The 23,641-nt window shown below is 53.8% G+C and overlaps 1 protein-coding gene and 1 pseudogene across 2 annotated transcripts in view; one reads left to right on the top strand and one right to left on the bottom strand.

Annotated features, from left to right (window-relative positions):
• Window positions 1–258: 258 nt before the first annotated feature.
• On the top strand, window positions 259–22,962 carry NPTXR (neuronal pentraxin receptor). Its single transcript, XM_077168180.1, has 7 exons — window positions 259–267; window positions 352–519; window positions 654–1,391; window positions 15,513–15,738; window positions 17,824–18,071; window positions 20,593–20,772; window positions 21,070–22,962. Exons 1-7 carry the CDS (start codon window positions 259–261, stop codon window positions 21,292–21,294), a joined length of 1,794 nt encoding a protein of 597 aa, XP_077024295.1. The 3' UTR covers window positions 21,295–22,962.
• Window positions 21,717–23,641, bottom strand: part of LOC143690400 (spermatogenesis-associated protein 31D3-like) — a 45,920-nt pseudogene continuing 43,995 nt past the window's right edge. The window contains exon 7 of the transcript XR_013179146.1: window positions 21,717–21,794. The product of XR_013179146.1 is annotated as a spermatogenesis-associated protein 31D3-like (transcript). The remainder of the gene's footprint in view (window positions 21,795–23,641) is intronic.

Below are 23,641 nucleotides of genomic sequence, written 5' to 3'. Positions count from 1 at the left end.
TCCCCTCAACCGATGGAGCTCCTTCAAGAGGTTTGGGAGAGGGGCTGACAGGCAAGTAGAAACAGAGTAGAAACAGCCATTGGGTCAACATCTCTCTGGCCCCCAACCCCACCCCACCTGGCTTCTCTTCTTGTCACTCCATTTCCACCCCAACACCATCCCACGGTCTCAAATGCTGCTCCACCATGCACTCCCTGTGTCACCTTGGGCAGCGACCCGAGCCCAGTGGGCCTCAGTTTCCTCCTCTGTATCGTGAGAATGTCTATGGTGAGGCTTAGCTGAGGCCGAGCTAGGGACGCGCTCAGCAAGGAGCAAAGCCCCGCGCAAGTTGTCCCCTTTATTGGTGCGGAGAGGGGGCTACAGCACCAGAGAGATGGGGTCGCTCAGAAGAGCAGCCGCGCGGCCATCGGGTGGCAGCCCCCTACTCAGGGAAGGCGGCGGGAAAGCCCGGGGCGCCGCCCCCCACGCCCCAGCCACGTAGCCCGCAGCGCCTCCAGTTCGGCGTCCGGCGCGGAACGGGTGCGGGGCTGGGCCAGGGCCGGCCCTGGGGAGCGATCGGGGCGGGGCCGCCGCGCCCGCTCCCCCTCCCCGCCGCCTTCTCCTCCTCCCGCCGCTCGGGCTCAGAGCGGCGGCAGCAGCGGCCGCGGTGACAGCTCCGGCTCCGGCCTCGCCTCCCGCCCCGCTCGGTCTCGCGCGCCCGGGCCCCGCGCCCCGACCCAGCCGCCGCGCTTGCCGGGGGCCTCGGTGCCCCCGCCGCCCGCCTCACGCTGAAGTTCCTGGCCGTGCTGCTGGCCGCGGGCATGCTGGCGTTCCTCGGTGCCGTCATCTGCATCATCGCCAGCGTGCCCCTGGCGGCCAGCCCCGCGCGGGCGCTCCCCGGCGGCGCCGACAACGCCTCGGCCGCCTCGGCCGCCGCCGCGTCCCCGGGACCGCAGCGCAGCCTGAGCGCGCTGCACGGCGCGGGCGGCTCGGCCAGGCCCCCAGCGCTGCCCGGGGCGCCGGCGGCCAGCGCTCACCCGCTGCCGCCCGGGCCGCTCTTCAGCCGCTTCCTGTGCACGCCGCTGACGACCGCCTGTCCGTCGGGTGCCGAGCAGGGGGACGCGGCGGGCGCTGGGCAGGGCGAGCGGGAGGAGCTGCTGCTGCTGCAGAGCACCGCGGAGCAGCTGCGCCAGACGGCGCTGCAGCAGGAGGCGCGCATTCGCGCCGACCAGGACACCATCCGCGAGCTCACCGGCAAGCTGGGCCGCTGCGAGAGCGGCCTGCCGCGCGGCCTCCAGGACGCGGGGCCCCGCCGCGACACCATGGCCGACGGGTCTTGGGACTCGCCCGCGCTCATCCTGGAGCTGGAAGACGCTGTGCGCGCCCTCCGCGACCGCATCGACCGCATGGAGGTGAGAGCAGCGCCCGCCCGTCGAGGGAGCGGTTCTGGTGGGAGGGGCCGCCCGGGTGCAGATCGGCTCTCCCGATCGCTGGGGTGTTCGGCCGCCGATGCTGGGCTGCGGGACCCGGGGGAGGGCCCCTGCGAGTTTGCGAACCTAGAATCTCCCGTCTGTGTAACCGGAATGATCCATCGTTCCTTCCTCACGGGGGCGGCGGCAGGAGGGAACGTCTTGCCAGTACCTGAGGTACAGCAGACGCAAGAAAAAAGGCTCGTTCCCTTCCCCTTTTCTTCTCCAAATACTTCCCTGAGCCTCAGTTTCCGCCTCTGTAAAACGGGTACAACGCTACCGCCCACTCCTAGCGGGGCTTAAGCTGTAGATACGTGGAAATGCTTGGCAAGTCCCAGGACCTCATTAAATATCCATTTCATTTCTTTCTTCCGGACTTCCCCCAAAACATCACCAGCCCCATCTCACTCTCTATGGACAGGAGACAGGACACACTGAGGGATTCAGGCTCCTCTGATACCTAGGCACTGGGAACAGAGTGCCCCAAAAGCCAAACCTCACTGCCTCCCACCCCCATATCCCTATCCCGCCTCAAGAGCTTAGATGCTGCGTTCCCAGCAGAGGATACCTAGAAGCCCACAGCTTTGGGGTGGTGGCTGGGTGGAGAATAGGACCTCACCCGATTCCACCTACACAACTCACCTCTTTCTGATCGGGGCCCCGCACCCCGATCCAGCAGGAGGAGTCCACTTTGGACTGTTGTGTGACCCTGGACCAGTCATTTCCCTTTGGAGTCATGGTGCCCCTTCTTACCATGAGAAACTATTTGGAGTCTCTGGGATGGGGAGTTGTCTGGGCAAGACAGACAACTGGGAGACATTGCCCATTCCCAGATGTGAACAGATTTCCAGACTGCAGAGAAGGGAAGAGCAAACCTTTATATATATATAATTGAATCTGTGGAAGGATGTGGGAGAAAGAGACCAAAGCCCAGGTTTACGCTTTTGTCACATCCCCCTAATGTGAGCATTGCTGGCAAAGGCAGAGGCTGGGGCAAAGGAGACAGCTGGAAAGAAGGAAATGCAGACCCCACCCTCATGGCTCCTTGAGTTAAATCCCTGGCAGAGCAGCACAGAGGATGCCCGTGGAGAAGACTGAGGATGCTCTTAGCTCAGAAAAGTCTGTGTTGGTGTCAGTACCCACCCCGCAGAGTGTCAGAGCATCAGCCAGCCCTCTGGTTGGGGGAATCACATGGCCAGGAAGTGGCAGAGACAGGAAGAAAGCACAAGGGTCTTCCCTGCCAGGCCAGCACCCTTTTTCCCCACATTCCAGCTCGGGGTGGGGGGCTTCTAAGATGAGAGCTGAGAGCAGAAAAATAATTAGGGATGTGTTGAAAGCTGTGAAGGGGAGCCTCAGTTTCCTCACCTGTAAAATGGGGAGAATAATAGCCCCTGCCTATTGGAATGTTATGAGGATTTAAAGATATAAACAAAAATCAAAAGGGGAACAAATCTTCGTTTTAGGAAACAGATTTTATTCATCTAAAATAAAGAGGATTTGATTTTTCAATAATCACCCCCCTTGCCTGCCATGGCCCCCACCCGCAGATGGCGTGGTGGCTCCTCCCACGGCTGGGCTGGCCCTGTTCCCCCAGCACCTGCAGCACTCAGCAGCATAGGCTCCCCCCAGGTTGGGGGGATCCTGGTGGCTAGGCTTTGGCACCAGATGAGCCTCACAGGCTTTCCCAACGTACACCCCCTCCTGCTTTCTGTGTGCAGTGGACGTGAAGAAAGATCTGCCTGATGAGCCTGGCGGCGGCCAGAGCCATCCTTGGGGTCTTTGAGAGGTACTGGCCTGTAGAACGCAACAGATGATTTGTGACAGCTGAATCCCATCTCCCCACAAGCCGCTATGCAGCTTCTCCTTCGCTCTCATCTGATATCCTCAAAAGGATGCCCCCATATTTTCAGTCTGCTTACTCCCCACTTGTTCTCTCTCTCACCGTGGCACAGTGAAAGCACTCTTGTTGAACTTGCTGAAGTGGATAAATTGAACAGGATCTTTTCAGTCTTTATCTGGCTGGATCCCACTTGGGCAGCAGACCTCCTGACACTCCCTCCTCCAATTCCCCAAGCCCTTGGCTTCTAGGCACCCCCCGCCTCCCCTTCCTCTCTTCCTCCTCTCTGACAGCTACTTCTCTGTCTCCCTTCAGGAGACGGACACATTTGTGCCCCTCCTGGCTCTCCTCTCACTTTCCCTGAATGAACCTAGCCACAACGCAGGGCTGTCAACACCCCACTCCACTGCACCCCCAAATATCTGTCTCCAGTCCAGAGTTCTCTCCTGAGCTCCAGCCCAATATATCCAAGTGCTTTGTGGGCATCTCCTTCTGGACATCCTACTGGCCCACCAACCTCACTATGTTCCAATCTAAACTCAGTATCCCCTCTCCCCCCGCCACCTGCTTCTCAGGTGTGTTCTGCCATGTTGTAAACCTGGGAGCCATCCTTGGCTCCTTCTTAGTTCCAGTTGGCCCCATCTCTGGAGACTTGCAGCAGCCTCCCCTCTGGTCTCCACCTCCAGGCATGCTCCTCCATCCATCTCTCCAGACCCATAGCCCAGCCCTTTCTTGCCTCTGCCTAGATCACTCAGCACACCCCTGAACCTCATTTGAGAATCCATTTTGAGGACACCTCCTCCAAGAAGTCCACCCTGATCACTCAGTCCTCTTTCTTTGTCCCTGTCCGCCATGCTCCTATAATCCTCAGCATATCCCTGCTCCCATCCCTGCCTGACATCTCACTGTCCCCCGGTGAGATTCCAAAGCAGGTGGGAAGGTGTACTGGTCCACCCCCTTCTCTGGGCCTCTAATGGGAGGCACATCTGAGGGCTTAAAAGGAAATTTTCAGTGTTTTCTTTTCTATATTTTTGTTGGTGGTGGTAAATGAAAAAAGTCTAAATGTTTAGGGGAAAGATCAAATGTAATTCTGCCACCTTATCATTTTTGCAGCCCCCTTTCGGTCCTTATCCATCTGCAGACGTGATCACAGCATTTCTGCTGTGTAATTGCCATCTTAATGACAGCTATGGAATCCTGGGATTCATTCTGGCCCTGCGGTCCCTCAGTCACTGTTGCTGGAGGTGTGGGGCTGTTTCTAATCGTTTTCCTTCTATCATGTTCATTGCAGGATCAATTTCATGCAGCTAGCTACTTGTTTATTTTCTTTTTAAGTCTGTTGAAGTATTCCTTTAGGTTAAATCCCTAGGGAGGGAATATCCTCTGGGCCAGATTTTTGAAAAAAAAATATTGATTTTTTTTAATGGCTGTGGCCAAAAATCACTTTCCAAAAGGAGTAGACCATGTATGTGGCAACCAGCTATGTATGCATGTTCCGGTTTTCCATGTTTGCATTAATTTAATATATGTGCAAAATGCAACTTCAGAATTGGTTTGAGCAGCATTTTTTTGACATAAACCACATCCTTAGCCCAACCTGGCAAGCCAGTCGCCTCCCATGACTCTGGAGTGGGAGCCCTGGCAAGGGACACCCTGATAATGTCCACAGAAGACCCCAGACTCCGGAAGCCACGAATTTTGCTGCAATAACGATCATAGCTCACACTCATTGGGCACTTAGCTCAAGTCAGGCATGGAACATGATATCATTTAATCCTCATGAAAACTCTATGAGGAAGGCATGAGTCTATCCTCCTTTTACCTATGAAGAAGCCAAGGTTCAGAGAGGTTAAGAAACTGGCCCAGGATCACACAGCTTTGGAACCTAGATTTGACCCTGCTAGTATCTGGCTCCAGAGCCCTTGTCCATCATTATTAGCTCTAGACCCATCCTCGAGAGACGAGAAGCTCAGTGCCTGCTGGACACAGCTCTGGCCTGTTTCTGCCTTAGTACTAAGAGCAAGTGTGGTGAGGGCCAGCCCTCCAAGTCCTGTCCTGCTGGAGACAGGCCAATTCATCAGGAGACTCCCAATGGGGTCTCTGGTGACAATAATCACAGCAGACTCTCAGTAGCACTTATTAGGCCCTGGCTCCGTACGTGTTAGCTTATTCAGCAGGTTCAGTCTTCAGCTAGATCGAGTTGGCCTCACGGATGAGGGAAAAGAGGCTCCAGGACGGTAGGGGACACCCAGCCAGCCAAATCATCTGCCCCCGGCTTTGGCTTCTCTCTCTCTCTCTACCAAATGGTACATTGGGTCACATGCTCCCAAAGTGCCGTGTCTGCTCCAAATGGTCTCTGGAATAGGAAGGTGGAGCGGCACAGAGCTGGGTACCTCTCACTTTTGCCTTTAGGCTGGTCACTTTCTCGTCTCTGGGCCTTGGTTTCCTTCTCTGTAAAATGGGTGTGAAGAGAGGCCAGGTTTGGTCTGGGCTCTAAATTCTAAGTTCTTGGGCAGATGCTCCCTGAAGAGGAGTTGTGCAGGGGTGGGGGGGTGTGCAGTCTCCCTTGTCCACCCTGTCCGCCCCCAGATTCCCCAGACTCCCAGTTCTCAGGGAAACCTGTGGGTAAACCCAGAGACTTAGAGGATTTATTGAAGTCTGTCGGTTGAGCTTGCTTTTTTCGTCCAGTGCTGCCCAATCTGGGGGCCACATCTCAGTGGTGCTGTTCCCTGACCCCACCTCTTTGGTAGGGAACAGGGTGGAAGGGGGGATGGCCAAGGGCCAGCAGATGATGGGGGTGGGTCTGTCTGTTGGCCTTTTGTGTGCGGGTGTCCTCCCTCCTGGAGTCTCCTGCCCAGCCCCAGCTGAGGGGCGCTGCCTTGGTTTCCCTCTCGAGCCGCAGTGTGGAGTCCCGTTCCTGGCATGGACCCTGGAGCCAGACCGCCTGGCTTCCAACCCCAGCTGTGTCATTGGACAGCCTACAGCTGCTTCACTTCCTCAGGCTCGGTTTTGTCATCTGTAAAGTGGAGATTAACAAACAACCCCTTAGGGGGTGCAAGGGTAGTTCAGTGGTAGAATCCTCGCCTGCTGTGTGGGAGACCCGGGTTCGATTCCTGACCCATGCACTTCCCCTCACCAAAAAAATATTCAACAAATGGTGCTGCAATAATGGGATGGTCACATGGAAAAAGAATGAAATGTGACCCCCACCATACAGCTTACAAAAATAAAAATACAAAAACAAAAACCACAATCCCTCCCTCATGAGACTAAATGAGATGATAGTAGAGCATTTGGCACAGGGCCCATGAATGGCAGCTGATATTAGGATATGGGAAGCTGGACCCCAGCCACCTGCTCCCCCAGGTGGCTCCTTCTCCGCAAGCTGGTCTCCTCCCAACTCCAGGTGGGACACCCACACTGGGCGGCCCTCAAGATGCCACACACACACACACACACACACACACACACACACACACCAGCCAGCTGCGGCTTCTGCGTTCTAGCTGGAACCTGGCTTTGTAAACTTGGCTCTGCCACCTGCTTGCTGTAGCCTCAGAAAATCCCTTCTCCTCTCTGATCTTCAGTTCCCACCGTCTGTCAAATGGGGAGGCAGCACACCCCAGAGAGCGCCTCTTGTTCTGGGATGAGGGACCCTTTCCTGCTTTCCAAGCTTGGCGGGAGCTGCTTGCGCATCTTACACTCAAGATATGGAAAATCCTTCGCATCTTACTTATAATGGTCGCAGATATTAAGGGAACAGCTCGATGGATTTTTCTGTGTTCATCCCTGAAACCACCACCCAGATCAAGAATCCCTTCCAGCACCCCAGAAGGCTCCCATATGGCCCCCCAACGTCAAAACTTCCCTGAAAGTGAGCACTGTCCTGGCTTCTATTGCCATAGGTCAGTTGTTTTCTTCATATCAATTAGAAAACTTTTACTACATGAGAAAATGTGTTTGTTTTTTAATGAAGTTAGAAAAAAAGATGTTCGTATTTTAAGAAATTTTGTATTGTGCTAAAAATCAAATATCTTTTGCAGTAATACAATATGCCAATTCATAATATAGGTGTTAACAGAATTCTCAATTTAATATTTTCAAAGACGATATTAAGGTCAGGAGCATCACACACAGAAGGGCGTTATAAATCCGATGTCCGTCCTTAGGAGACTTACACGTTTGACAGTTGTCCATAAGAGCTTTTAGAATCGCATCCAGTAGTGTCATATCTGAAGAATCACTAGTCTGCGTTCTTTAAATTCTCCTTCTGAAACCTTTATGTTGACTTTTCTATTCCTTGCCTTTTGTTAATACTAACTGTGTCTTAGTTTCCCACCTCCTAAATCATATACCATCCAATGCGTTGGCTCATCACTAGGAATTTATTGGTTCAGGGTGTCAGAGGGTGGAAGGCTCGCTTCCTCCTGGGATCGGTATCTTCTAGCTGGCCGGCAACCTTTGGAGTTCCTTGGCGGTTCCTAGTGGCATCTTTTCTCTTCCAAGTTCTGTTGACTTCCAACTTCGTGCTTCTCTCATGGCTTCTCTTTACCTAAGTCCAATTTCCCTTGCTTATAAGGACTTCAGCCGTATTGGATTAAGGTCCACCCTCGTTCAGTTTGGGCTCACCTAACTGGTATCTTCAAAGGTCCTAGTTGCAAATGGATTCACACCCAGAAGACCAGGATTGGGACCTGAACTTGCCCTTTGGTGAGGGGGACATAATCCAACCCCAATAAACCCTCAAAATGATTATGCTAATGAATGCACAACTATGTGTTGATATTGTGATCCATTGATTGTACACTATGTATGAATCAATAAAATATTCTTTAAAAAGAGAGAGACACCCTTAAAAAAAGGAGAGTGAACAGGGAAAGAAATGCTGTAATAAACTCCAGTCATGTACTGAGATTAGTGCTTTAGTCACCACAGAGTATGTTTGTACATTATCACATGAGCTCTGATAATGAAAAATCAGACTGAAAGTTTTTAGTGATGTAAGCCTTACAATCAATTGTATAAAACATTCATCTGGCAATGGCAGACGATTAAGCACCCAGTACCCATAGTTGACAACCATAGATCCGTTTTGCCTGTGTTTGAATTTCATACAGGCGGAATCAGCCTTTGTTTTTGGCATTTTTCACTTTGCATCATGCCCCTCTCATTCCGTCATGTTAACGTGTGAGCCACTCCTCATTGCCATGCAGTGTTCCATTGAATGGCTCTACCGAAGTCAATTTGCCCATTCTACTATGGCTGTTCCTAGTTCGGGGTTATTTGGGCACTAAGCTTCTCTAAACTTTCTCGTGACATCTTTTGGTGTCTGTAAGCCCTCGTTTCTCATGGTTATTTATAAGAACAGCAGGAGCATCTGTTGGCTTCAGTAGGTCCTGCCGAGTGGTTTTCTGAGGTAGCTGGAAGAGTTTCCCACCTACTGCAGATGCTCCACACTCTCACCAACCACAGGGATGGATGGTCAGGTTTCAAAAACGTTCCCCATTCTGGCAGGCGTGTGGTGGACTCATGATGGCATTAATTTCTATGTCTCTGATGACACATGCTGTTGAATATCTTTTCTTACATTCATCGGTCATTTTGTCACGTCTCTGTCCTTGCCTGTGGGAGGTGGAGTGAGGTCGAGGCTGGTTCTCCTCGCCGAGTGAAGAATGTGGTGAGGTCTCCCCAGGACAATCTTGGGTACCTCATCCCCACTGAACCCTGGGGATGGGAACAGAGGCTGCCCACCCACAGTGGGAGTGATCCTGTGCCCAGGCCCCTTATTTTACTCCAGGAGAAACAGGCTCAGAAGGGCCGAGGGACTTGCCCGAGGCCACACAGCATGGCAGAGGATGAGCCAAGACCACAACCGGGACTTCCAATTAAAGTGTGTGATGGGGGGGGGGGGGGTCCTCAGTCTCTGCTGCAGTGTTCTGACTTGGATCCAGAATGAAGTGGGCAGCAGGGTCCTGGAGGAAATTCTGCTTGGCCTCCTCACCAGCTTGACTGGGAGATTTGGGGCCCATGTTCTTGCATTCATGGTGCTGCATTTACCTGCTCCCCCCACCAAAACCGAGCACGCTGCCTGGGGCAGGCAAGGGTCTCCTGGCCCATGGAGCCGCAGTAGCCAGGCTTGAGTAACTGTCAGTGAGCAAGGGCACACCCTCTGTGCCAGGCTTGTCCTGAGGACCTCACAATTAATCCCATGCACACCCCCAAGACTATTGCTACCCCCATTTTACAGATGAGGAGACTGAGGCTCAAAGAGGTTAGGAACCTTGCCTTGGTCCAAGCTGAAATTTCAGTCCAAGCAGTCTGTCCCCAAGGCCTGCACCGCCCCTCACCATGTTCTCCTGCTTCTCAGTAGCAGCAGGTGGTGCCGTGACATTCCCCAGCTGCTTATGCATCAGACTTTACATACATCCTTACTCGTGTTCCTAAGTATAGGTACTATTATGATTCCCCACTGTACAGATGAAGAGACAGAGGGTCAGAGGGTTGCCCAAGGCCCCAGGTCTCGGAAGCGGGATGCCTGGAAACAATCCACGCCTGTCTGATGGGGGAGTCCCTGCTCATGACTGTGACACTGTGTTGCATAGCACATGTAGATGGAAGGACATGTGGCTGCTGCCCTAGTGGGTGAATGAAGAGGCCCTCAGGACTCTTTCCCTTCCCTCTGGTGCACCTTAGCTCAGGCGGCCCGGAAGCTGCCATCTGTAGGATGAGCGGGCATGGCCGGGGGGGCGGGGGTTTGGGAAGAGTGTTCCTTGCAGAAAGAACCACATGTGTGGAGGCCCTGGGGATGAGAAGCAGCTCAGGGCTGTCAAGGGATGGAGGAACTTTTGGTTGGGGGTGGGTCAGGTCGTGAGGGCTGAAGGTCCAAACCATGGAGGAAAGATTATTAAAGTGTTTTAATCAGAAGAGCGATGAGGTTGGATTTGGAGGGCTGCCTCTGGCTGCTGTATGGAGGAAATGGAGGGTGGGGTAGACTGGGGCAGAAGGACAGCGTGAGGCTGCGGTTAAGAGTCAGGGTTAGATGCAACCATTAGAGATTCTGCTTTGGGATTTTGTCCCTTTTTTAAAAAAAGAAAATCACTGTGAAGCATTTCAGACAACCCAAAGGCTATAAAGAATGCCGTCCACCTGTCCACCCAGGCGCAAGACCTAGAGCCTTTCCAACCAGCCACTGACCCGCCCAACATCCCCAGCCCCAGCCCTGGCCCCCCAGTCCCAGGAGTGGCTCCCCATGACCTGCGTCCGGCGTTACCTACCCCACATGCTCATTCCCTCCTCCTATCCCCCTTGCTTGTACGTAACACGTTTGAACGTTTTACAACTTTAAATGAATGGTACCAAACTGGTGTGTGTTCTCCTTTAGCTAGTTCTTCTCAATGAAATGATGAAACAAAAAGATTTAAGGGGCAGATTGGAAAAAGATGAACCCCTTCAAGAGATATGGGTGATAATAATAATAGTAGCAATGACAGCTGACTTCGATATAGCACTTTATGTGCCAGCTCGACTCTGGGAGCCTTATCTCCATGGACTCACTTAATCCTTGCTACAGTGCCCTGAATAGGTCTATCATGGTACCTGTTGTGCCAACTGGGAAACTGAAGCATGGCAACCTGCCATAACCAGGTGTAAACCTGGGCAGTGATGGTAGAACCCATAGGACATGGTGGGGGAGGGGATTGGATGGGCGAGGCGAGGAGATTTGACTGCCCCTGCTGCCCCAAAGCCTGTTGACCCTTTCCACCCTCCCCAGCTGCAGAGAGTGGGACCCTACCACTAAAGCCTGGGGCCTTCTTCTCCACGCAGGGAGGGAGCAGCCCCTGGGGCTGGGGGCTGGGGATGAGGAAGCCGGGTCTTCCCCGGCAAGGCCCCCTCACCCGCCTCCTCTGTGCCCTGCACCCTGACATGACACAGCCCACTGGGCTTCTCACAGCCACAGAACCTCTTCTCCCGCCCCCCGGGGCTGTGGCACTGTCCTCGCTTGGCAGAGCAGCGAACTGAGGCCCAGACCTTCAGGGTAGGACGGACAGGTGGGCACAGGCCCTGGAATCAGGTGGGCCTGTGCTGGAGTCCTGGCTCTGTGACTTCGCAGCTGGGTGACCCTGAGGCTCAGCCCCTCCTGCCTCCCAGGCTGTTGAGAGGGCTCCTGTGATGGCTGTAAAGGGCCCCTGGGGTGTGGCACTTGGCACAGGGGGTGTGCCAATGGAGGACGGCTGCTGTGGCCAGCATCGCTGTCTGGAGGTGAAGGAGCCCACACATTAGAGGCCGAGAACCCTCGTTTCTGGGTTTACATGAGGCTCTGCCCCGGATTCCCAACGGGACAGGCCGGAGGATCTGACCCCCCTTTCCCTGCCCCGTCAGGAGCTGAGTGGGGGTGATGGCGACGTCACCCCTCCCACATCCCCCACCATCTGAGGCTGAGGCCCAGTTGGCACAGCCCAGGCCGGCAGCAGATGGGAATGGGGTGTGGGGGGGAGCGTGTTCTTAATCAGATGCTGAGGGGCGGAAGGGGCCACACGCGATCCAGGGAGCCCACCCCCTCCCTGGTCTTCCTGGCAGCTTTGACAGCAGAACAGCTTGTGCTCCCGCCTCCCTCAGCCCACCCAGCCTCTCCTTGCCACAGCAGCCGTGTAAATGGCCCCACAGAGGGAGGAGGCTTTGCTGGAGAGAGAGGTGTTAGCTTCAGGGATGTGGGCTTTGCCCAGTCCCATTGTCATAGAAAATTCAAAAGGACGTCTGCCTCGGTTTCCCCATCTGTGAAACAGGGATAATGAAAGTGGCAACCCCCACCCGTGGCTGTGAGGATTCATATCTAAATACATGTGAAGTGCCCAGTTCGGGCCTGGCACACCGCCACATTCGGCAGTGTGTTCTTCACGCCATGCTTGGCACAGAGGAGGGCATGGAACCAGGGTGTTCAGGCAGAGGCTGGGAGACAGAAGAGCACGGGGCCCCAGGAGACCCTGCTATGGCCCCTCAGCACTGAGATGAAAATGCACCCTGGGAGCCAATTGTCTCTGCCTAAAGTTTCCAGAAGTCCAGCCACTTCACATGCAGCCTGGTGGCTGTCCCTTTTTCTCTCGAGGATCCATCCATGGAAAAGTAGGGGCTCTGGAGGTTGGGAGCTCCCCGTCAGCTAAGGCCCATCGTTCCCATTCTTCAGAAGAGGAGACTGAGGCTTTGTGGTTAGACCATACCACAGCTGGGATTTGTAGGCACCTCAGGGGCTAGAAGGAGCTCTCAGACCAGCAAAGATTAGTGTAAGGGGATGGAGCTGGTCATCCGTCCACCTCCATCTCCACTTCCACCTCACCTGGCCTCCATCCCAGCCAGGTGGCCCAAGCAGGCATCTCCATGGATGGGCAGCCATGATCTCTGGCATAGGAGGTGGGTGAAGGATGAAGGTGCAACCTCTGACTACTTCCTGGGGTCCCTTACCAGCACCAGCCTGGACCACCTCAGTAGCTTGCATCCCATTTTCCCATTTCACAGCCCAGAATGATGAAGAGTTGATCCTCAGTTCTTTCCCACCACTGGCAGATGAAGAGGGAGGGAGAGGGAAGTGCTTAAAGCTTTCAAAAAAAAGTGCACAAGAGTCCTGCCTGTTGCTGCACACAAGCGCATGTGCACACACATACACAGACACACATGGAATGAGAGTTCGAGCTGGTAGCAGACCCCCGGCCCTATGAGGCAACTCCACCTTTCCCTTCTGAGTCACCCAGCAGAACCCAAGATAGGACAGATGGAGAAGGGATTCCGGAGGGACTTGGGACAGGGTTGAGAGAGGCTATATGATGTGCAGTGCTCCCGGAGTGACCCTGGGTGGGGCTCTGACTCAGGTCCCCCACCCATGAAATAGAGTCACACCTCACAGACTCATAAAGCAGAATCGATAAGCAAACATGGGTGAAGGGCCTGCTGGGGCTCAGCCCACAGCTGAGAGCAGCCCACTCAGGTCTTCCCGCTGAGCCTGAGTGCTGAAACCCGCGGCCTTGAGCCCTACTTTGTGCAGCCTCCACCCTCACTTCATCCTGACCATCATTTCATCCAGATCTGTTGATCTGCAAGTTGGCCACTCCAAGGCCCCATTGTGTAGATGAGGAGAAATGATGTAAGAGAGCTTTCTCCACCTGCCCCTGTTCTCAGAGTGGAATGACAGAGCCGAGGGTCAGCCCTTCCAACTGCTCAGCCCAAGGTCGTGTTCACTGCCCAGTGGCAGCGATCATGTTTCAGGTGCTGATTGTTTCACTGCCTGCACTGATAACCCTCTGCCCCAGCACTTGGAGGCAGGGGACACTTTTATCCCTTGTCACATGGGTAGGTTCAGAGAGGTTAAGGGATTTGCCTAGTGTCATCCAGCATATAACCAACAATGCCAGGGCAGGCGAGCCAGACTGGGGAGAGGTGTCCTCTCCTTGCCCCAAGCAGCAGGTCATCCCCATGAAGCCCTGGGCACTCAGGAAACATTAGGTTGTGTTTCTTGGTTCTGTTTTGTTTTCAGCTGTGTCTTCAGCACCTAGGACAGTGCCCCGCACGGAAGAGATGCTCCCTGAAAATTTGCTCAGGGAATGAATCATGAGGATTCAGTTGATGATGTGTGGGGCCTTAACTTGGAGGCAGGACCAGGCCAGGCCAGGCAGGAGGTGCCCAGCCCTCTGAGGAGTGTGGAAGCACTGGGTCTGTCATTGGGGGACCTAGAGGAGGGAGGAAGCCGGGGGATCGGAAGGTTTCCTCTGGCTCCCAGAAGTTCAGTGAATTATTATCTCCTTCTTCTGTTTCCATGGCATATTCATCAGAGATGGCCCACCCTAGCCAGAGTCTGGACTTTTGGGGCTCCTTCTAGCAGGGGAAGGGGAAGGCGAGGACCTCTGGCTCCTGCCTCAGTTCTCGTTTGCCTTCATCTCAGGCAGAATAGGGACTTCTGATAGCATAACTTAGGGACTGTGCTTTAGACAGTAATTCACAATTAACAATCTCTATCTGTTGCCATTTATCACTGAGCCCTTCCAAGTATGTACCATCGATCCATGTTTTATGTAAGGAAACAGATTCAAAGAAGTTGAGGGACTTGTCCAGGGACACATAGCAAGTGGGTTTCAGAGCTGGACTTGAACCCTGGGCTGTCTGACTCCAGAGTCCAGGATCTTAACCATCCCTACCCTGGAATGGCCACTCCACAGGAGCCCTGCTCCAGAAGTTCCTGGTTTGAGCCCCTGAGTCTTCCCACTGTATGAATAGTGCCATCTTAAAGACATGGGGCAAGTGAATGATGGAAGGTTATGACAGTCTGCCCCTTTAAAGACCCACCTACGTACAGCCTTCCAGTCATGGGAGCCTAGGACAGGAGCTCCCAACCCCCAACTGCCTGTTAGAACTGCCCAGGGAGCTTTTACAGCACTCCGTTGCCAGGGTCTCCCCACCTTAGATTGACATGCCCTTGAGAGCCAGGTCCATTTTCTGCTCACTGGAAGCAGAGTCTGCAAGGCACCACGTAAACATTTGTTGCCTGAAGTTGGGCTTGCCGTGCCATTTTCAGTTTTTCCAAAGATTTATTGAGGTAGAAAAGCTGAGCTGCTTTCAGATTCATGCTGAATAAAAGCATTTTTAATGGTATTCAAAAAACACTTTTTTAAAAAGTCTTCTAACACAAGTCTTCTTTAACTAGATGATGTTGAAAACTTTCTTTCTAAATCTTTTAGGAGTGTTGGTTCTTAAGAACTAGAACTTAACCCTATTTCAAATCTACCTTGCACTCCGGCAAAACTGTAGAAAAGCACTCGAGGACTGTTTCTTTAAGACGGGTTTCACTTTTATTCTTGCTGGTGCTATATTGCTGTACCAAGTGTGGGCAGTTTTCATCCAAGAGTTTCACGACGCAGAGAGGCTTTGTTGGAAACTTGTCTATCTCTAGTTTCAACTGTCTTAATCGGAAATGTGCTTTTGAAGGAGGTTTCAATCAGAAAAATTGGTTTCTCTTGGGTTTAGAGAGGAGAAGTTTGAAAGCGGCAGAGAAGTCCTGCGCTCCTCACTTCCCAGCAGCTTCCTGTAGGCAGCCATCTCAGTGTCAAGGGGGCCACCCCATTCTGCATATCGGGAGGCTCCCCTGGGGTCACTCTGCAGGGCAGGTGGCATCTCTGGGCTCCCTGCGTCTTTCCTTCCTCACTCCAAGTAACCTCACGTGCCCCTTTTTCTCTCCTGGTGAGCAGCAGGAGCTCCCGACCCGTGTGAACCTCTCAGCTGCCCCGGCCCCAGCCCCTGCTGTGCCCACCACCCTGCACTCCAAGATGGACGAACTGGAGGGGCAGCTGTTGGCCAAGGTGCTGGTGCTGGAGAAGGAACGGGCGGCCCTCAGTCACAGTAGCCACCGGCAGCGGCAGGAGGTGGAGAAGGAACTGGGCGGCCTGCAGGACCGGGTGGCTGAGCTGGAGCATGGTGGGTTCCGGCCCCTGTAGAGGGTATGACGGGCTGGGCCTCGGGCCTTGGATGGGTCCAGGGCGTGGCAGGTGCACTCGAAAAAGAAGCTAAAGCTGGACGGAATGGTAGGGAGGAGGCTACCAAACACAAGAGGGAGAAAATGATTGGGGGGTATTGCTGTCATCCTCGTAATTGCCATTAACTGTTACCACTTTCAGCACTTTTTGTATTCTGAGAGTGGAATAATGACTTCACACACTAGCTGCTTTAATCCTCACGGTCTGCTTAGGGACAGTTCAGTTATTATCCCCATTTTGCAAATGGGGAAACTGAGGATCCAGGAGATCAGTGGGCTTGTCCGAAGCCACATAGCACCTCACACAAAGTCTGTCTGAACTCCAAACTCCGTGCATTTCACCACCCACAAAATTAGCCCTTTCGAAAAATCAGTTGGGATTTTTGTCGTTTGTTCAACATCCAGGCCTGCCACTGCCAGGGCGTCAGAGAGACATGCCATCATGGACAGTGAGCAGGCATGAGCACATCGGTCAGCGACTTGCTCTGTGACCTTGGGAGGCCACTTCCCTTCCCTGGGCCTCAGTTTCCTCAACTGAGAAATGGAGATTTAGAAGTCTGAGCTCTCAGAGGCCTTTCAGCTTTGACATCTTACGGAGCCTGCTCTTAAGGGGGCTTACTGGGGGAAACCAGAGAAAACATGAGTGATTAGGTGGGATGTGCTTATATGCAGAACATGAGTTCTGAGGGAGGAAATCCAGGAGGACTGCCTGGAGGGAGTGGGCCACATGTAGCAGAGATGGAGAGATGACTTTTGGAGTGGAGGAGCCATAGCAGAGGCACGGCTGCAGAGGACAGACGGGCCTGATGGGTGCCGGGGCTGGCCTCCTGGCTGGAGCACGGGGGCAGGAAAGGCAACCCCAATCCTGACCCAGTCCTGGTGCTGGGCTGGTCCTAATCATTCCTACACCAGGACTGCTGAGGGACTGGGGGAAACGCCCCATTAAGAGACTGCAGGGCATAGGGAAGGGAGTCTGGGCTGTATGTCTCTGTGCCCGTGGGCAAGTCGTTTCCTTTCTCAGGGCTCAATTTTCTCTCTTTGAAATGGGTTTCGAGAGGCCGTCTCTAAGCCCCTTCCTCTCAACATGATGTGCCACATCAGCCTCCACTCCAAGCTCCAGTGAGACCTGGGAACCCCAAGCCCCACCCACTACCCACAGCTCTTATCAACCAGCTAGGGGAGGGGCCTAGAGAAAGGGGCACCCAGCTGGTTCTTGCCTCCCAGGAATCCGGAGGTGCCAGGCAGATGGCAGTGCCCGAGGCCTCCTACTCTGCAGGGGTGGTGCGGTGGGTTTATACTCCCAATCTACCCCCCATGGGAAGCCCCCTGATTCAAGACATTGAATCCCAGAAGCTCCACGTTAGAAGAGCGGAGCTCTTAGAGACCAGGGGAACCCAACACTGTTTTGTTAAAATCCTGGCTCTGCCACTCAGTAGCTGAGAGGCCTGGAGCACTGAACCTCTCTGTGCCACGGTTTCCTTTTGTGTAAAATAGAGAGTGCCTACCTTGTAGGGGGGGTAATGAGGAGTAAATGACAGAATATGTGTTAAAGGCCTTAGAGCAGTAGCCAGCATGTTAAAAACACTATGCAGTCCTTGTAAGATTAAATGCACAAAGAACTCTGAAAGATGATAAAAGAGCTCACATTTATTGAGCATTTTTTTTCTGGGCCAGACTCTTTATATACTTTGTCCCGTCCAACCTTCATAACCCTGGGAGGGAGGAAATATTACAGAGGAAGCAGAGGCCCACAGAGGTTGAGTTTGACTTGTTGAAGGACATGGGAGTGGTAACTGGCGGAAGCAAGATTTGAACCCCAGATGTCTCAGGCTTAGAGCCCTTGGGCTTTAACCACTCCTTGAAGCATGAAGGCTTGAGTCCAGAGGGCTGGGAACCTACATGGCTCAGGCTGGCACATAGCAGGTGCCTGGGAACCATTAGCCCTTGGGCTGGAGTGCTACCTGTCCGCCCCACCCTCGCCAGTGTCCACAGACCCCCACCACGTCCGCCTTGCCCTTCCCCCGCAGGGTCCCCAGCCTCCATCCACCCGGACACCTTCAAAATCAGTATCCCCATCCGTAACAACTACATGTATGCCCGCGTGCGGAAGACGCTGCCCGAGCTCTACGCCTTCACCACCTGCATGTGGCTGCGGTCCAGGTCGGGCGGCACTGGCCAGGGCACCCCGTTCTCCTACTCGGTTTCTGGGCAGGCCAACGAGATTGTGCTGCTGGAGACGGGCCACGACCCCATGGAGCTGCTGATCAACGACAAGGCAAGCAGGCACAGGGCGGGGAGGGCGAGCAGGGTGGGGAGGGCAGGGCTCACCCTTCCAGAGCATCCAACTGGGTGGGGAGCTTTTCCTGTTCTCCCGCTCAACACGTTCAGCAGGCATTAAATGCTACCCGAGGGCCCAGCTGAGTTCTGGGAACATAAAGACAGGCTGGGCCTCATAGAGACAGTGGGTGGTTTTGCTCCCATTTCACAGAGGAGGCACACGAGGCTCACAGAGATTAAGGGTCTTCCCCCACCCCCACCATGACCCAGGTATGAGGGTCAGGGCTGGAGGTGCCTGCTTCCCTGGCCTCTGTTCATTCGAAGAATGAGAGATAGAAGTGAGGTCCAAGGGCCTGCCTGGGGAGGGAGAGAGAGCTGGCAGACCCCTTAGCCCCACTGTTCTGCTGGAACCATCCTCTCCACCCCTTCCCACTCAGGGAGCATGGAATGATGCCTGGGTCATCATTTCAATGATGTGCTGCATTTCGATCCTAGTTCTGCCACTTACCTGCTGTGTGACCTTAGAGTAGTCACTTACCCTCCCTGTGCCTCAGTTTCCTCATCTATATAGCAGGAATGATGAGTCCCTATCTCACAGAGTTGTGGTGGGGGTCAAGCGACTTACATACATGTGGAGTGCTTTTAACAGAGCCTTGTATTCGCCAGCCTTGATGAATATGAGCTATTTTTATTATTCCAGGCCAATAAATACTTCACACATTATCACACTTGACCCTTACAATATCCTGGGAAGTAGGGACCATCATTGCCCCCATTTTGCAAATGGAGAAGCTAAAACCCAGAGGGGAAAAACAACATGTACTAGCCACACAGCTGGCAAAGGGCTGATGATGGGATGTGGGTCTCAGGCTCCAGGAGACACCTCTTAACCCTTACCCTGTTCTTCCCTTGGGCCATTCATCTTCCCCATGACCACATTCCCTTTCTCTGGCCCAGTCAGATGAAGGACAAAGCCAGGTCTTGGGTGGGAGCTGATGTGGCAGGGAAATGGTGATTGCGTGGCTGAGAGAAGGGGAGACTCCTACCACCCACAATCCCCACCAATACCCTCCCCATGAGTAGCACACTGCTTTGAATCTTGCAAGCACGGTGGGCTTCTGAGACCACCTGGAAATGCAGATACCACATTTCACCCCCCACCCATCACCAGCCATGGCCCCATTGAGCCACCTGCCTTTCCTGGGCATCCTGGAGAAAAAGGAAGGAGATGGGTCCAGGGGCTAGTGATTTATCTTGTGGCCCACTAGACCCTAAGAAGATCATGGTAGCTGGACTACATCTAGATCCTGCTACCGCATTCCCTTCATACACCTCCTGGCTGTCATACTTGGAGCTGCTCACAGTCTGAGCCCAGTTTCCAATGGAAGGAATTCAGCACCCTGGACAGGGCACCAGGCAGCCCTGTTCCGGGAACCTCTAGAGTCCTGTTGAGCACCAAATAGGCTTCTCCCTGTTCTTTGATCGCAACCCCTAAGCCTTTGCTCCTGCTCTGCCGTCCACTTGGTTTGCCTTGCAGTGAAATGCTCAGATTCCACTGCCTTTACAGACATGTTTAGATGCTATGTCCTCTGTGCCCATATCCCCTTCATTCTTTGGGCCTTGGCAGCCTCTATACCTCTTATACGGCCCCCATGTTATTTTCCCTGATAATATTGTCCTTGAAGTCCTTCTCTCCTGTGTGGACTCTGCTCATTTAAGGCTAGGACCAGGTCCATATTCCCAGCGTCAGGACAAAGCCTGGCACCAACTAGGCATCAGAGACCATTACATTAAATTGTGACTTCAGAGACCTTTCGAGATCAATGAGCCCTTTGGGAGCAGCAGTTCCACAGAGAGCAAGGGCCTTTCATCTCACAGTCCAATTGAAGTCAATCAGCAGGGGTTTTCCATAGCATCTTGATGAGAAAGATCCTGAGGCTCAGTTTAGTTTCAGGATCGATTAGCCATGTCTGCCTTGGATGAAGGAAGAGGTAGTGATTGCATATTTGCTATCTCTTGCCTGACGTCACTTTATAGATGAGAAAACTGTGGTCTAGGGAAGAGAAAGCAGTCTCTCCAAGGTCACACAGAGGAGTGGAGCAGAGTCAGGGCCCAGTTCTGCCCCTTGCGCCCAGCTCAGGCTCATCCCCCTGCTGCCAGTACTTCCTGATCCTTAGCTATGTGCTGGGCACTACATGAAGTGTTCGGGGAAAAATAGGACTATGAGACAACCCCACCCTACTGAGTTTCCTAGCCTGTTACAACGTGAATAAACTACCAGGAAACAGCTGAAAACCAATGCTGAATAGTCCCTTGTGATCTGAGTGAACTGCTTGGTTAGGTCTGTGGGGATCAGAGGAAAGAGTGGGCAAGAAAAGATGCTGGGCTGGAAGGAAGGGGAGGGCCACGCCTTGGGTCATCCCTGGAAGGAAGGACATGGGTGTCCCCCCTCCCCCAGTACTGCTGCAGCCTTGGCCTTGTGGCACCTCTGACCTGGGCTTGGGGGATCCTATGTCCAGGTGGCCCAGCTGCCCCTGAGCCTGAAGGACAACAGCTGGCACCACATTTGCATCTCCTGGACCACACGGGACGGTCTGTGGTCTGCTTACCAGGATGGAGAGCTGCGGGGCTCCGGTGAGAACCTGGCTGCATGGCACCCCATCAAGCCTCATGGGATCCTTATCTTGGGTCAGGAGCAGGTAAGGTATTGGTTGGGATTGGAGCTGGGGACCCAAGCCAATATCCACCCCCCCAGGGCCCCTGAGGAGGAGGGGCTGGGCGGAGGGAACCTGGAAAGAGGTTCAGTGATCACTCAGTCTGACCTTGCCATCTTACAGGTGGCCACAATGAGGCCCAGAGAAGGCAGAGACCTGCCCAAAGAGCTAGAACCTTGGGACAGGGCTTCGTTGGGGACCAGACCTTCCATCTCTGTGTCACCCTGCTTGTCTCTTCTCACTCCATTTTTCTATCCTTTCTCTGCTGCTCTCCTGGATCAGGACACTCTGGGAGGCCGGTTCGATGCCACCCAGGCCTTCGTGGGTGACATTGCCCAGTTTAACCTGTGGGACCACATCCTGACACCTGCTCAGGTCCTGGGCATTGCCAACTGTACCGGGCCACTGCTGGGCAACGTCCTCCCCTGGGAAGACAAGCTGGTGGAACCCTTTGGGGGTGCAAAGAAGATCACCTTCGATGTCTGCAAGGGGAGGGCCAAGGCATGAGGGGCCACCTCATCCAGGGCCCCTCTCCTGCCTACCACTTCGGGGACCTCAAGAGGGGCACTTTCCCTTCTCAGCCTATGCACGCACTGGCCACCCCTCCTGCCCCACTCCCAGCCATGTCTCCTGTTTTCTCCTTCCCCTAACCTTTACCCACATCTACAGAATGCCCTGCTCTGCAATTGTCCCCTATCCCCACCTGAATGGGGACAAACAGCTCAAGTCACCAGGTTAAGCCTGGGTGAGTCCAGAGTCTGGCAGGGACTGGGGATTGGGTAGTCATGTCCATAGCTCTGCCCATTCTCCATGCCTCATCCTGGAGCCATCTCTTACCCCCACCCTGCCCTATCCCATCAATCTCATCTGATTCCACTAATCTCAGTGGCACCCCCCAAAGAGTTGAGGACAGGAAAGAACCCACTGTCTCAGTGGTGGCAGTGGCTGTCTGTCTTCCTGGCCCCCATGCGGCAGTGACCAGTGCAGGTGGTAGAGCAGTGCCCTGGCTGAGAAGGGGATGACAAAGGACTGAGGCCCAGACCCCTCACCCCCATTTCTCTGTCAGCTGCCAGTCAAGGGCAGCAAAACCTTGATGGAGGCTCCCCTACTCTTCCCTCTCCCTTCTCCTTTTCCTCCTTCTTCTCTTCCTTCCTCTTCATTTGTTTGTGTGCAGTGGCTCAAGTGTTGATTCCATGCCTGGCCCAGCCCCAAGGACATGGTCTTTCTAGCCGAGCCCAGACTAGGGACCAAGAGCCTGAGAGGACAAACGGCTATGGTCTCCCCTTGTGCCTGCCCACAGCTGTTGCCCACTGTCACCCCTTCCCCCTCTATGCCGAGGACAAGGCCTGGACCATTTCAGCCTGGGCTGGGACCAGCTTGAGGCAGAGCATTGAAGGAGGAGGAGGAGCCATTGGTTCCTAGCCAGCCCTGCTGCTAAGCAGCTGTGTGCCCTTCTGTAAGTCCCCGCCCTCTGTGAGGCTGGGCTTTTACATCCTTGAGCCAGGGTCTTTGCTTTGGTCATTTCTGAGGGTCCTTCCAGATTGAATGTGACATGATCTGTAATAGGATAAAACTAACCTGAAAACCTCCCTGGTAACCAAGGAGCAAAGGAGGGGTAGGTCCTGGGACTGGGCAGCAGATGATAACAGGCAAGGCATGGATAAGGGTCAGTGGATGGCTCCAGAAAGTCAGGGGCAAGGGCAAGGGTCGAGGCAGGCCAGTCTCATGCATGAGAATGTAAAAAACCATGTCCTTTTGGATCCCTCCATCCTGATACCCTTGCCTGCCGAAGGGTGCATCAAAGGACCAGTGGCTTCCTTGTCCCTACCCTTGACTCTCACCCACTAAAAGAGTGGAAGAAGGTCAGACATGAGAAATGTTATCTGGCCTGACTTCTTATGTATACAGATGGGAAAGAGCTCAGAGAGGGCAAGTGACTTGTGCAGGATCACCCAGCACAATGGGGCAGAGCCTGGACTAGAATCCAGGGCTTCTGATTCTCTCTTCAGCTTTCTTCCCCACATACCATACTGCTTGCCTTTGAAGATCTTGGAGTCCAGACCACACCTAAGAAGATGGACGTCGTGAGGTCAGGATACTGTCCAGCATAACCGGGACATCTTCCTTTAAGCAACACCCAAGCATCTTGGCACATGCCCCCCCCCCCACCCAGAGATGGGGGGAAGAAAGGGAGTGATTCCTGGGCATTCTGGCAGGAACAGAGAGATAGGCACAGAGGTGTCCCTACCCCTATCACTAACATCTGGGAAGCTTCAGGCTACCGGACTCAAGTGGATACTGGTGTCTTTTGCCTCCTTCTCTTATTCTCCCCATCTATTCCCCTGGCCACTTGGCCTGAGGCCTGATGCAGGGACTGGAGACTGAGGGGCCTTATGCCATGGAATCTTCTCCAAGCCTTGTGGCCTCTAGCCCCCAGATCCTTGTTTTCCATTTCAAGAGCACGAACAGATTATTCCACCTCTCTGATCCAACTCCTCCTGGAGGGAGCAATGGTGTGTTTTGGCCAGAACCTGCTGAGACCTAGGTTGCTCCAGTAACGGCCAGTGACATCAGCTGGAGTGCTGGGTCAGGTGTCTCATCCATAATGATACATGCTGTTGCTGGGGTGATGGCAGAACTTAGAATATAGCTCTCGGGGACATTGGGCTTTCTTGGGTCTCTGTTATTGTTTTGAAGGAAGTAGCTTTAGTAGAGGAGATACAGGAGGGACAGGCCTTAGAAGGGAGTTGACACCATTTGGTCACTTGAACCCATTCAGACACACCACCCCAAGTCCCTTCTGCTTCCTCACGGGTATAATGAGACCGCTGGCAGCTGAGCGTGGTTCCTTGCA

This window comes from Tamandua tetradactyla, chromosome 7 (genome assembly GCF_023851605.1).
Source record: "Tamandua tetradactyla isolate mTamTet1 chromosome 7, mTamTet1.pri, whole genome shotgun sequence".
NCBI lineage: Eukaryota > Metazoa > Chordata > Mammalia > Pilosa > Myrmecophagidae > Tamandua > Tamandua tetradactyla.
The sequence above is the reverse complement of the archived record's forward strand: the minus strand, read 5'-3'. Positions and strand labels throughout refer to the sequence as shown.

Coding starts and splice junctions, on each gene's coding strand:
- NPTXR (XM_077168180.1), top strand. Junction 520..653: donor CGGCGTCCGGCGCGGAACGG/GTGCGGGGCTGG, acceptor CCGCGGTGACAG/CTCCGGCTCCGGCCTCGCCT. Junction 15,739..17,823: donor GGTGGCTGAGCTGGAGCATG/GTGGGTTCCGGC, acceptor CTTCCCCCGCAG/GGTCCCCAGCCTCCATCCAC.